Genomic DNA, 15,210 nt, shown 5'->3' on the forward strand with positions numbered 1-15,210 from the left:
CATTCTCTCTTTCTCTTTCTCTTTCACACATCACGCACGTACATACGCAACACATATTTTCTCTATTTTTGTATTACATTATAAAAATTATAGAATTTAGGGAAAACGAGATATTATTTATAATTTTAAGATGTTTGGTTTAATCCTTTGTGTCACGACTTTTTATTAGACCGAATTTTTTGGACCAATCCCCCGAGACTTTATATCGGGGATTTTTCGGGTCACTGATTACGAATCAGAAGTCAGAATTATTAAATTTATGGTCGTTTTAATATGGCGGACCAATAATCCAAAAATTTATTTAATTTCCATGAAAATTAGTACATGTGGTAAATCAGTACCTATAGGAGGTTTTTTATCGCTGAATCTGAATCTGAAATTCATAGGACAACATTCTAGAGATATTCAAACTATTTATTTGGATTTACAGTACAAAATATTGATTTTTCCATATTTTTCAAAAAATATTAATTTATTATTAAAAAAAAGAACGTAGCAAAAAGATCTTACAAAATTCTTAAAAATACTTTAGGGTGTTCTAAATAAGTGCTTAAATTGTCGTTTCGATGTTGATAATAATTTAATGCAAAAAAGGATGTGTTTTAATAAAAAGCACAAGTTTTGACTATTCTTTATTTATAATAACTAGACACTACAGACGCGCGCTTCGCGCGCGCTATTTAACTTTAACATTATGCTATTACTATTACACTATTAACCCTTGATACACACAAATGTCAAAATATACAATGACAGCTGCAAATGAAGTAAGCGCAGCAAGAGAACCAATTGGCATCACGGAAAAGTGACAACAATACCTACGACATGCCCTTTTTAGAAGAGGATTATGCAAATAAAAATTTACGGTTGCCTACTTTTTTTACTTGTTCATGTACATAAAAAATAATTCGTTAAAATAATTAAAAACTGTGTGGAGAAAGATGAGACGCTGAGCGTTTCACCGTGCCGTAAAGGGTTAAGAGCACTGATATGATTCAGACTGCTACGCATCTGAGAGATATCATTTCTATAAATATTTAAGTAGCCAGCGAGCCATACTTGCTAAGTCAAATTTTTCTCGCTTAAACGAGATATTTAATGTACCTGACATTTACTTATTGACCTCGATTTCTCTCTCTCTCTCTCTCTCTCTCTCTCTCTCTCTCTCTCTCTCTCTCTCTCTCTCTCTCTTTATTCAACTTAACAAAATTTACCTTTCTTTAATTAAGCAAACGCATTTCTATTTAAACTTATTAATCTATTTTCATGTCAAAACGAATTATCTTAAGGAAGACAGACGATTAAGTTATTAAAATGAAACATAGTTTAAAGCGGGGCTGATCTGAGAACGATTCGTTTCTATAGACTCTCCAGCTTCGAGCCGACCTGCGAGGCTACTTGCGACTGCGATCGGAACAAATTCAGTCCAATCTGTGGCGCCGATGGCAAAACGTATTTCTCCGCGTGTCACGCGGGTTGCTCGAATTATACGGTTGCTGACGGCAAAGTGGCATCGGTAAGTGCTAAGCCCGGTAGAACCGGCAGGACATGCTCTGATGACATATCTGCTAGAGTGAGATTACACGGGATACGATATTAATTGAATCGGTCGTCAGCTTGGAAACACTGTAAGACCAAGAATTAAGATTGTTGGGAATAAGCCACTCGGAGATCAACATGAATTTGGGAGATCTCTCGCCTCTTTACAAAATTTGCGATATTTAGACAGAATCACGGTTGTTGAAGCCGAAGACAATTTTAAGCGTGTTGTGTTATTCGATATTTCTTGAATATTTAATAACGAGACTTAATAACTCTCTGAGCATAAATATCCATTGTAACTTCATTTTTTTCGATCAAGGAGGTTAAGGAGTAAAATTTCACTCAAAACGAGTGAATCGCAAGTGTAACGAAAAATGATAATTGAGCCTGTACACTTCGAATGATTTGTTACTTTAAAAAAGAGTAAAACTGCGCTCTATAATTGGAGTGAAATTACACTCAATTTGCACTAAATTAGTATCCATAAGAGTGAATTATGTCACTCTACAATTTTGAGTAGAAAATATTACTCTGTTAGTCATTTATTAGTCAATTTTTAGTGAATCGTGATTCACTATAGTTTTAGAGTGAGACATCACTTCGATAGAGTAGCCGCTCTAAAAATTTGAGTAAAAAATTCACTCTTACTTTATGAGTGCTATCTCTTTTGGAGTGACTATCGCAATCACTCTAATATATTAGTAGTGAAACCCCTCTATGGGATTTAGAGAGTATTGTGTAACTTCTTTTTTAACACGAAATATTATTCGGCAGTTATACTTTCAATATACGAGGCGCAAAAAATTATCATCCTCGCTACAAATTCCCTCTTCTGATGACGTTATGTTTGATACTTCACAGTTTTACAATTGTCAATGCATCGGACAGAACGTAACGATACCGGAAATAGTGAGCACGGCGTCGATCGGTTACTGTCAATTGGAGTGCAGTAACTTTTGGGTTTACATGATCCTGTTCTCAGTCTTCGTTTTTATTCACTCTACGAGCGAGGTAGGCTCTATGTTGCTCATTCTGCGATGCGTGGATCCCAGGGACAAGGCCATGGCACTCGGCCTGATACAGTTCGCCATCGGCTTATTCGGTAATTACTTACTAATTACTTGCTGGACATTTTCCAATAACAGAAATAAAAATTCTAAAAGGAGAAAGTAAATAAATAATATTTTAAACAATTTCTTGTTTGAAAAATATTAAAAATGATTGTAATATTACTTATAAACAGATTTTATAATTAAATAATTTATATAATTTAATAAAGTATTCATGTAAGTTCACGAATTGAAAAAAGGCTGATTTAATTTTAATTTCTCATTGTTCTAAAAATGTCTTTTTCAACAGTAATATACAGTATCTTTGTCTCTTCGCTTCAGGCAATGTTCCGTGTCCTATCGTTTATGGTGCTGTGGTAGATTCCGCTTGTCTCGTATGGGAATACGCTTGCGGTGAGCGAGGCGCCTGTTGGCTTTACGATTCGAACGTCTTTAGAATGTTCTATCACGGTATGTACAACTTAGAGATATGGAAAAAATTCTATTACTAAAATTTGTTACTAAAAAATGAAAAAAAATTAGGTTGTTTAAAAAAAAATCTTGTGTTGAATTTAAATTAACACACGTATTGTTAGTAATATCACTGCAAATCCAAGTGTGTTATTTTAACTGAAGCTCTTTTTACACATTTCTTGCCGTTTTAAATTACGTCATTTAACACGGTTGAACGTATTAACTTTCAATTTAATGCGATTAAACGTGTTAATTAAAATGAGCTTCAGTCAAATGTGTCATTTTTAGACGTTTATGCATGTTGAAATAACACACTTGGATTTACAGTGATATTTCTTTCGATTTTGTTGTAACTTGAAATGCTAATGAAATATATTATATAAAATTAAAATAAATAAATAGATGGATAAATTGAGCCGAAAGTTTGCAAGAAAGGAAGAACATATATTCTTTAGATAACGATAAAATTTGCAGTGTCATCACGCTGGATTGCACATAAACATAGATTACGTAATATACTGATTGAATGTTTCTTTTGCAGGTACGACGGGCGGCATCCTCTTGCTGGCCTTCGTGGTGGATATAGTCGTCTGGTACAAGGCCGGGAGCATAAGCTTCGTGGAGGAGCAGGAGGGCGAGACAGGTACTGCGGAGGAAATGGCGACGTTAAAATCGCAGGACGCTCAAGCGGTCGAGAACGACTATTTGTGAAGGTTTCGTATTACTCTTTTGCGGTGAAGGGCCGCGACGGCGACATTATCATCGTCGTCGTCTAAGGATGCAACGCAGTGTCATAGGATACGCAGGGGCATCGTCCTTCGCGAATGGTGCACAGCTCGTCGTGACTTCCCAGAGAGACGGCGAGCGATCGGCTTGCCGGCGATTACACGCATCGAAACGGAACTTTCCTCGAAAGAGTTCCGTTCTGATGAGCAGGAAGTCTAGTTCCTCCTGTCCCTCGACGGCATCCGAGCATAAAGAAGCGGGCTCTTTGTGTGAATCACAAGGAAGACTGAAGTCGAAGGACGACTTGGACGAATTTTGACTCGGTGACTCGGAGGACTCCAGGGCTCAGTTGTGTACGAATGTGCGATGAACGGGAAGAAAAATTTAGTTTAAAGCATACAAAAGTAATTAATACTTATGCGACAGTGAAGAACGAAGACACGGAAGAAAGGGAAGACTTGAGGCATATACTTCGTCTCGAGCATCGCAACGTAATATAAGTCTCTCGAGTGCGCCTTGGAAAAGTTAGTAGGGTTTCTCTCTCAGGGAGGCTTGTCAGTAAGTATACGCAATAAAAGTACTACTTCCGTGCCTACGAAATGACGGTGCTCGCGGCGAGCACGCGGTCCGCCGATCCGCACCGACCGATCCGGGGAATCGAATCGAATTAAAGCACACGAGCGGCTTCGCGGGTGGCAATGAATGCGGCTCACATGGACAGACAGTGAGGGATTGCTTTGTGATTTGCATCGGCGTTGATTAGTATATGACGGCGTTCCCGCCGCGCTTGCGCGCGTGCACACGTTATCTAATTCTTTAACGGTAACGTTCGTTTACCGTGATGCAAAAGGAAACGCGGGGCATTTACGTAGGTTACAAATGTAGTTTTGTTTATTTAGTAGAGATTTAATAAAAATCTCATTACAGAAGGGGGCTACAATCAAAGCTAATGGAGTACTGAGTTCGCGGTACTAAATATCTAATATCTCAAAGCTATATAACAATAAGAAAGTGAGAAAATCTTTTAATTGAAACGCAAGATTGTAAAATTTTAATATTTATAAAAATTACAAAATTTTTGAAAAATATAATTTATTGAGTATTGTGCAATATACATTTTTAAGTATTAAGAAATATACAATGTGATGCCAAACTGAAGCATTGATTGTTAGACTCCGCTATCTGAGCAGATAAGGCGGCTGTTAATTAAGAATTTGCGACTTTTTAAAAAGAGATTTGGTTGACGATTAATTAACGGCTGTGGGAAAGCTTTGCTATATTATAATTTGGTACACTATTGACAAAAAATGTATTAGTTATTATAAGAACAAAAATGCATTTATGAGCATTATTGAGATAGATTTAGGTTTGTATGTTGCAAGCAAATCTGTTATTGGATATTTTAATAATAAAATTAATATAATTTCATTATTATTATTATTATTAAATATCAATTAGTTAAATACAAAATTGTATTAAAATTAAATGTATCAGGTACTACATTACATGTATTAATTTCCAAGTTTTTTTAATTTTATTATTTTCAATAAATGACGAGAAATGTAAATATTTTAAAAATCTTAGAAAACGATATCTAAAAAGTAAAATCAGGAATAAGCGATTGTGCACATGTCAGTAACAGAGATATTTATCAAATTAAAAACTGGACATTTCTTAGTAAATTGAACCTTTTTTATTTAAATTTGACAGCAAAATTTTTAGTATCGGAGGAATTGGAACACAATATACTACAAATCTATTAATGGTGAAATTAACATTAGAAATCCAATAAAGAGTTGCTGATCTCTCGCCAGACATTAAAATCTAAAATCCGAACAAATAAATGTAGTTGATATGCCCTGTATTTTCTTTTCGAAAATAGCAATGTTATTCAATCGCGCGTTGCATGGTGCATTACGTGTCTCAGGTATGATTATGTCCGAAAACACGTGGAAAAGTAAAAGAGACGGAGGAAAACTCGCCGATCATTCCATTCGATCGATCGTTCCGATAAGAAAGCTTCTTCGCGGTTGGAATGCGTAAAGAGCAGGCAAAGGATATACATATAATTATATACGTGTAAAAAAGTGTATACTTCACGTACGTAGGTACATAATATACAGCTTAAAATTGTCGATTCTGATGGTCAGTCAGTCCTCGATCGCTCACAAACGAACGTATGCGTTTCAGGTATGCTCGCGTGCACCTCTGCTTTAATCCTTGCGTGTGTTCTCTCTATTGATGTTTTGAAAAAAGTCATCGCGATGACTGATGCGCCGGGTTTTCGCACCGGCCGCGGCGCCTCGCGCGGAGATAAAAATTATCCGCGAAGCACTACAGAAGTGAAGCGCCGAGCGAGCGATATACAGATCTAAACTATAACGCGTAAATTTCGGAAAAGAAAAAAGTAAAGAAATTCTGTGATTAAACTAGATTTTTTTGTTATCTTAAATACCATTACTGGAAAAAAAACAGCGTGCACTACTTTATTCGTTGACCAAAATCAAACAATTGCTAATTAATAATTGTTGATTAAAAATTGCTAATCGACAATTGAACAATTGTTAATTAACATTGACTGTAAAAATGTCTCAAAAGAGATGCCGTTTCTAAAATTGACGCATTTACACATTTGTGTGTAATTTAAATTTGTAATAAACACGTTTTATTATAGGTCTGTATTATTCTCGGCGTTTCTTGAATACAAATACTGCTTGTCTAAGTATGATTAATAGATTAAAAACTATAAGGAGTAAAGTAAGCGTAGTGTGTTTTAACTGTTAAAATCAGAAATGTAGGAATAACGAGATAATAAGTTACATGGTATAATATGCTAAGGATTAACGCAGCAAACGACTACCTCTTAATATATTGTACATCTCCGTTATTGTTAAAACAGAGCTCATTATCGATAACTTGATTCGAGGCTTTGCAAGGTGAAAGATTAATTACTGCATTGGAAAGATTAATAACTTACCTCGATGTCGGTGACTGTTTTGACAATAATTTGCGACGTACGAGCGAAATTCGAATATGCTCCGTAAATTAGCGATATATTTTTATGTATGTAAGAATGTCGCATCCTTGAAATACAAAGACGTTCGTTTTGAGCGGCCTAAAACATCCTCGTTCCTTTACATTAGTTTGTTCTTAATTTGCGCTAGTAATAAACTCTTGAACAATATTATCTAAACAAAATTTCGCGAAAATAAAGAATTTTTTAATTTAAATAGTAAATTTCTGGACTTTATACATTATTCGAATTTTTTTATATTTTTGAGTTAATCACAGAAACATATTTATAAATTATCCTACCTATATTAGTCTTCAATTTTTGCGATAAACGTCCCTGAATTAAATCCCTGAAATAAAGAAATAAAAGTTTATTTTATATACATTTTATATAAAATAAATCTTAAAAAGTACAATTTTAATTAAAAAAAAATTAAAATTTTTGTAAACTCAGAAACATACAAGATGTTTCAGTTATATTAAATTAAGATTTTAGATTTTAGTAATTATTGTTGGAGATAATATTGTTGGAGATTAAAGATATCTTGCACAAATTGAGATGTATATAAACCGCGTTTATTTGCTCCGGTTTTAAGAATCGATAAAACATTACATATATGTACGCATACACAGATACGGTTGTTGATATGACATTCGAAATTTTTCTTGGATTTCGGTTGACCTCTTAGGCACTACCGTCCGTGTGTTACACTTGCGCATAAAGTACTATTATGGTAAATATATATAATACCATGACTGGCGGAAGTCTCCAGTGATGCGGAAAGATGGAAAATAAAACGAAGAGGAGAATAAGAGAGAGAGGTCGACGAGATCGAAAGCAAAGATACATATGATACATATAATATTTTTAGATGATTTGACAAAAACGGAAATAAGATGAGATAAAAAGTTAATTATTATTATCATTGTTACTATGATTATCGTGTTGGTGTGCTAGAGAAGAATGCGAACCACACGTACAAAAATAAATGAAAGAAGAGCAAATGAAGGATTATTAGAAAAAGTTGTATTTTAATATGATACACTTTACATGAAACATGCTCATCGATATCGGATTATCTGTCTGAGTACTTTTTAGGATTTCGCGCATTTTTTGAATAATGAAAAAAATATCTCAATGCGTATTCATTTTTTGTGAAGGATTGCCTGCAGCTAGTATAGCATAATAATGGAATAATTTGAAACTTATTCAATTCGAAGTATTGGAAACTTAAAAAAAAAGCAGCTCTTTCCTTGAAATAGTAAATACTCGTTTAAAATTGCTTGCACAATATTCCAAAGTAAAGAGAGAATTATTCAGACAACTTTTCCAAACGGAAAGGGCTATTAAAATATTGGATAATTTTCCAGTGTTTGGGTAATATTAAATTTGAACTTGAATTTTAGATGATTATTTGATGCGACCGCTAATTTAAATATAGAAAATCAATTATACGTGTGAATTGATGATTATCTCTTTCATACGGTCGGCTTTCTCTCTCGTCGATGTTTATTAACCCTTAAATACAGACGCGATTTCATAGTTACACCGGTATAGACTGTTTCGTCTTTTGAGAGTTACCCTGTTGTTTTTTCCTTCTGCACGCATAAGCCTCACACATTTACACATTTATTCTTTCCAAATTTAATATATTATCTGCGCGAGCGGTTTGTATTTAAGGGTTATTTCGCACGAGCGTGCGGTTTAGCGCGAAAAACGGGAAATATATTTTTGGAGAATTTTATGTTTTTGGGAAAGTTATGAGTGCATTTCTCCATTGATCCCCTCCCTGAAAACCGGAGTGTCGATTATGCGATCTGACGTAAGGATGATGAAAATCAACATGTAATATAATGCATAATGTTATTTTATAAAAGATATTTATTGATCTACATATACTAATCTCTATTTACTATAATCTCGATTATTACGGAACAAAACTGTAACTGTAATCGTAACATTTCGTTCGAAATTTGACTCCGACGCGATTGAATGCGTCTCTTTGTGCATTTATCACGAAAATCAGCCAATTTCTTTTTCAAAGCGCGAAGATATATAATATCTTATTCATCAGTCGGTACGAGCAAGCAGTGAATTAACTGCTTTTCTATGATTAGCAAGGCACAATGAGTGTAGTTGATTAAAACAAGCGGTTCGGATGAATATCCAATATCGTTTTGCGATTCTTGCGGTTGGCAAAACGCGTATGCACAGCTGAGGTGACAAAAGTTCCATTTTGGCTCCTAAATGTTCGTATCTCAAAGTTAACATTACATTCAGTGTTCACTTCGCATTTCTTCAGCTGCTGTTGTCAAACGATATTGGTTATTCTCGATTATAATGCCACGTACGGGTATATAAATTGAATATATATTGTACAGAATATATTCGTCGAGTACGCGATCGTAGAGGGTCGTGTATGAATGGCCGCGTACGTTGCATTACTTTTGTGCGGTGCTGCCAACCGAAAATCGTATTTTTGTATCCACGGAAAAATTAATAATCTATATTTTAAACGAACACGGCGGTGCAGCGCGACACAGCGATATACGGGGATCATGTCCGATTGTAATTCAGAAATGTAATGCAGATTTGGATGTAACGGACGTATGTTAAACATTGCGGGTACCCTCGAGTCTCGAGGGTATTTGCGAATGAAGACACACTATAATGCCCGTGTAGAAGCTTCTCGATGATCAAAATCAAACTCTTGAGGAAAAAAACGTTAAGAGATCACGCTATAATTAATAATTTGTATTGTTTAAGCGATTATCGTTATATATATCTATATACGTATATCTATATCTTATAGAAATCGTAATTCATCGCCGTTCGATCGATCGGAGAAATATTTTTCAAATTACGTAGATCGTAGACTCGTGTACAATCTACGAAATTAACGATGATCCACGTGTACAAAATATAATATTAATGCGGTCTCCCTTTCCTCTGTCGATCAAACTTTTTCAACTCCGACGATTTCGTGGATGCCGTCGGAGAGCGACGGCGCGCGGCGGTCTGCTCATGACGATTCCCTTTGGCGGAAACACGGAGAACTGAGGTGCAAACGTGTGAATAGATATTTGTTAAAAATTTTGTTTTTACTCTCTAAAAGTTGAAGAGTGAAATGCAAACGAAAAGTGAAAATTGAGCCTGTGCACTTCGACCGATTCGTCACTCTAAGGAAGAGTAAAATTGTGCTCTATAAGTTGGAATGAAATCGTACTGTATTTGAAAGGGCACTTTTTTCGAGTGCAGTAGATCAGTGTTTACAGGAGAGAATTATGTCACTTTATAATTTTTAGTGTAAAATTTTACTCTGTTAGAGTTATTTAGTCGCATCAGTAAATAGTGATTCATTATAGCTTTAGAGTGAGGTTACTCCGATAGACTAGCCGCTCTAAAAATTTGAGTGAAAAATTAACTCCTACTTTTTATGAGTGTCCGCATTTACTCAAATTAGAGTGACAACCTTCTCTTTTGGAGTGACTATTGCAATCACTCTAATATATTAGTAGCAAAACCACTCTATGAAATTTAGAGAGTATATTTTTCAAAATATTGTAATATATCATTAATAATCAAAGAATTAAAATTTGATAGCAACTAGGAAGCTCTTGAAGGAAGAGGTTGAAGGAATTATGATGCAAAACAAAAATGTGTTACTCATACGTTCTTGTCACGTCATAATTTCTTCAGTCGATATAAAAAAGTCTTAATTCTTGATTATTGATTATTTATTATTTTCAAATAACTTTGCGTGCAAGAATATATTTTCTGCCTATCTATTTATGTTTATTTTTATATTTGACACGATTTATATCTTCTCTTGTAGTTCTCGAGTTATTTTTTATTCGTGTATCTATTAACTTATTTAATTTTTATTTATAATTTAAATTTTACGAGAATGAATTTTTTTGACAATGCATATAAGCGAATATATTCATGTGTTTGTTCCTCGGTGTTCCGCGATGTAGTACGTATTGATACACTTGTAAATATAAACAAGTACAATAATTGCCAAAATAATTCGAGGCTCAGGATCGAGTCTCGACCTTCAGTCTTTCCGCCGATGCTAATCCAACCGACGGCAAATGACTCGCGATTGCTTCCTACTTACTTGGCCTTCGTCTGCGCTTGATAGTGCAAACGAATTTCCGTTACGACTAGTTTCAATTAATCAATGTGATTAGCGATTAGTAGTTAAATAATTGATATATCTTCGGATCGCGAGTTATTTGCCGATCATCGCTGTGTAATTAAGCGACGTAAAACCGCGACGATTTACGAAATACAAAAAGACTGTCTTGAAACTGGAAACTGCCAGCAGACTTAAAACATACATCACATATATACTTCTTAAAGATGCACTCCGAAACTGCCTACTGATACTGCCCGATGGAACTCACTGTTCTTCACTGCCACATAGAATCACACACGTTTATCTTCATGATATCCAAAATTTTTTGTTTTGATTATCATGGAGAGAAGACATATCTTTCCGTTACTGTTCCCTATATCCGTGTGAAGTGCTTTTGAGATTCTCTATATACTCGCATAATTTTCGTCGCGATTTTACGGATTCGCTTCGACGGTGACTTTGCATAATGTTTTTCGGTAGGACACTCTATAATCTAAAAACAAATCGATTATTGGCGAATACGGGGAATATACTATAATTCTATATTTTAGTGAGTGAGTGAATGAGGGAATGAATGAGCGAATGAAAGTGTGTGTGTGTGTGTGTATGTGGGTGTGTGTGTGTGTGGGTGTGTGTGTGAGAGAGAGAGAGAGAGAGAGAGAGAGAAAGAGAGAATTTATTGATAATGTCTGTACATCCGTAGCTCCCGGCTGCATAGCGTCAGTGATCTACCCCGGTTTTACCTAATTAATCAATGTAGAATTTTTCGTGGAGGAAATGGAGGAATTATAATTGCTAGTCTTTAATTATGCGATATGCGCTCGTAAACTCTCGCCCGCGTCGTCGACGCGCGAATTTACGCGCGCAAATCGCAAGTGCGAGAAGTATGTGCATTGAAGAAGTACTCAAGAGGTGGGGTGTACAATGAGTGCGAAATATAAATTGCCATTTTTTTATGTAGACAATATTATAATTACAATTATGTATTCATAATTACTATTATTTTATTACAACTATTATATTGATATTATTATCGCTATTGTAAACTGTCGAATTAGATTTGAAGCTTATTGTAATGAAAAGTAATTATAATTAATTATTAATTACGGCTAACTTCTAGAGCTCTATTATACGTAATAGCAAATTATGATTGTAATAATTGCGGCTTTGATTTTTATACATAATATTTTATATATACATATTGTAAGGAAGGAAAAAGGAGACACACGTACACACGATTATACTCTTCAAGAGACGTAAGTGTATTTTCATATAGAGCATGTATGCTATATTGTGTGTAAGTGTGGCAATAATAATTCTACCGCATCCGGTATCTGTACGAAACCGGAAAAACGAATTTTATCTTTGCGACTCTCGTTAAGTTGGCGATCCGTTTGTTTTCTCTATATTCATTTTATTTCACAGCAAACGAACGTTATACAGCAAGGAAGCTCGTATTTAAGATAGACTGTATTTTTATGGGAATTACTTTCCACACACCGAAAATTTACACACCGAAAATCGAATGCGAGAAATTTTTGAACAGTAACTGTTTCGAGCCAGCTTGCGTAAGGCTGCTACCTTTGGCGAACGGACGGAATTACTCTTTAAGTTAACGGACATTTTCTTTAACAGGCCAGTAGTAAGAGCTTTCGAATTGTAATCGTAATCTCGTGGCAATCGTCTTCTTCGATGTGAAGTTTTTGCAATTTACTTGATTCTCGAACTGACGTGCAAATTGTATGAGTACCGATTATTTGAATACAACTCGACCCTTTTTTTGGGGCGCCGTATATTACGTCCTCGATTAAGGCTGTAAATAGAAAATACCGTTCGCTGTAACGCGAACTCAAGGTTCCCAGTAACTTCCGACATTTAAGTGCCTAAAAGACCCAGATACACGTCTATTCTCTTCGTTGTCTAGTTTTTACGGTTGGATAAGGTACTGCCTGTCAAAGTGCAACAACGACAGAAACTAGCGCTTGTCTATCGTGTAATAAATTTTGTTCGCGTCCGCCGCGGTAATATTTGTTCGAAATACTGTTAAATGGGCATTTCACAAAAAATACGAAGATAAATTGCACTCTTCTCGATATATTCCAATTGAATAGGATGTACAAACGAGAGTAATTTTTTTCATATTGCATTCTTTGCAATATGAACGACGGTACCTGTGAAAATATTGCAATAGTGTAACTTTGGGTGATTGCACAATTTTACTAGCTTTTTATGCACCCTTGTTTCGTAAATTTGTTAAATTATATATTTTTAAGTAGTTATAAATTTCCATGAGTTGCAGCCAAACGAATATCGATGTATATAGCGTAGAACAATGTACAAACTATTAACCCTCTGATGCTTTTTGATGGTCGAAATGATTTTGCAGAACGTGTATAATTTTCTTGGTTTTTACTTAAAGATATCCATTCCCCGAGGTCATTTTTCATTCCATATTTATTAGACTGTGCATTACGAATAATAATAAAAAAAATCCCAGTTGCTAGATAGTCCGTCAGAGGGTTAAACATTAAAGAAATTATATGCCCTTCTATGATAAACGATATGATGCGCCGAATATTGCAAGACCAAGAGAAGATGCAATAAGTAATAAAACGGAAATAAAATAGAAGTATCTATACGTATATCTCTACAAAAAAAGGAGCTTAGAGTATATAGGAATTATGGTAGCGCCTTATCCAACTTTCGCTAGTTTTTACATCGCAAAGGACGAGAGACTGTCTTTTGACACCCTCAACAGATCTCAGCACTCCGGCGAAACGAACAAGGATCATTTATTTTCTAATCAAACTTGCAGAAGGGCCAGCTCGTTTCCGTGGAGTGCGCCTAACGAATAAATAATTATATATTATAAATAAATAAATGAATAAATATAAATGCATATATATATATATATATATATATATATATATATATGCGCGTGCGTGTACATACATATGTAAATCTAAGTGCGGGAACCTTGAGGTGCGTGGGACAACGAAAACAGAAAATCCTCGAAAGTGGAAGCGCCGGAACGTCGAACGTCAGTCGATGTTTTTGTTTTTGAGGATGCAAGAGTCAATTTTTCGATTGCGTAAACGAAACCCCTGCATCACTGTAACATACCTCTATAGCACGTCTCATAGTTTAATTAGCCCTCGGGTTATCGATCGTTTAAATTTTTTCAGGCACGGGGGGAAGAGCGGTACCCTCAAATATATTTATTTTTCTGACTAGAAAATCGGGGTTGAAGGGGGAACATTAAAAGGGGCAGAAGAGATAATACAACACTTTGCGAGCGGTGTTTGGTAATCCGAGGGTTAAGACTGATTCTACAAGCGCGTTATAAAAAATGCTAGACCGAGCATATTTTATAATTATACTGTCATTATTATTGTTTGTAATTATACGATTACTATTGAATTTGTTTTTAATAAACGGCAAGTGCCATTGATTACATATATGGACTGAAGCATGGTCTTCCTCAGCCTTAAATCCCTTTTATTCTGATAAGTAAATAGTAGGTATACATTTTAATATAATACAAATAAAAATCAAATAAGGGTAATAAAAGCTATGAGCCCAGCTAGGTTTTGGTGCTTCAATTTAATGCTAAGATTCATGTTGATCACAATTGGAACTGTTGTTTCGTTCTTAATTAGGTCATCTTTAGTGTACAAGTAAATTAAAAAAGCAAAATGTCTCGAATCGTTATTAGTTCGCAGATAATATTGTCGTTCGCAAATGTTACAAAAATTTATCATGCTTAAAAATGTAAAAAGAATTTGAAAAAATAGGCGACTTATCAATCTTATATCAGGACCATTATGTTATCCGATTGCTAGAAATGCATTGCAATTAAAAATGTTAAAATTTCTTATTCTACATTCGCTTAAATTAATATTTGCCTTTGCACACAAAGGGCCTAGCGGAGTAAGCATGTGAAATCGGCCCTTGATCATACAGAGCTGACATTAATGTCACAAGTTAGTACCAATATGATAAAACTTTCCACCAAATATTATTTAAAAAAATTCATTTTTTTAGAAGTTATGCAGGAAGAAAGTAAAATAAAGAAATGTATTTTTCTCGAAAACCACTTGACCGATCTTGATGAAAAAAATATATGTTATGTAGACTAATAAAACTAATTAACCAAAAAAAATGCCCAAAATGTTATTAACCTCAAGTTATTAACAAAAAAAAGTTTGGCGACCTCACCGATTTTAATGACCTTGATATATGTTGTCAAGGTCATGACCCCGAGT

The 15,210-nt window shown here is 34.8% G+C and overlaps 1 protein-coding gene across 4 annotated transcripts in view; it reads left to right on the forward strand.

Annotated features, from left to right (window-relative positions):
- The window catches only part of Oatp74d (Organic anion transporting polypeptide 74D), a 208,261-nt gene extending 193,858 nt beyond the window's left edge, over positions 1 to 14,403 (forward strand). For all 4 annotated transcript variants that reach the window (XM_071791863.1, XM_071791864.1, XM_071791865.1 and 1 more), the window contains 4 exons: positions 1,366 to 1,516; positions 2,404 to 2,644; positions 2,934 to 3,062; positions 3,607 to 14,403. In XM_071791863.1, coding sequence (XP_071647964.1) covers positions 1,366 to 1,516; positions 2,404 to 2,644; positions 2,934 to 3,062; positions 3,607 to 3,776 — 691 coding nt within the window. In that variant the 3' untranslated portion in view covers positions 3,777 to 14,403. The remainder of the gene's footprint in view (positions 1 to 1,365; positions 1,517 to 2,403; positions 2,645 to 2,933; positions 3,063 to 3,606) is intronic.
- Positions 14,404 to 15,210: the final 807 nt, after the last annotated feature.

This window comes from Temnothorax longispinosus, chromosome 10 (genome assembly GCF_030848805.1).
Source record: "Temnothorax longispinosus isolate EJ_2023e chromosome 10, Tlon_JGU_v1, whole genome shotgun sequence".
Lineage (NCBI taxonomy): Eukaryota > Metazoa > Arthropoda > Insecta > Hymenoptera > Formicidae > Temnothorax > Temnothorax longispinosus.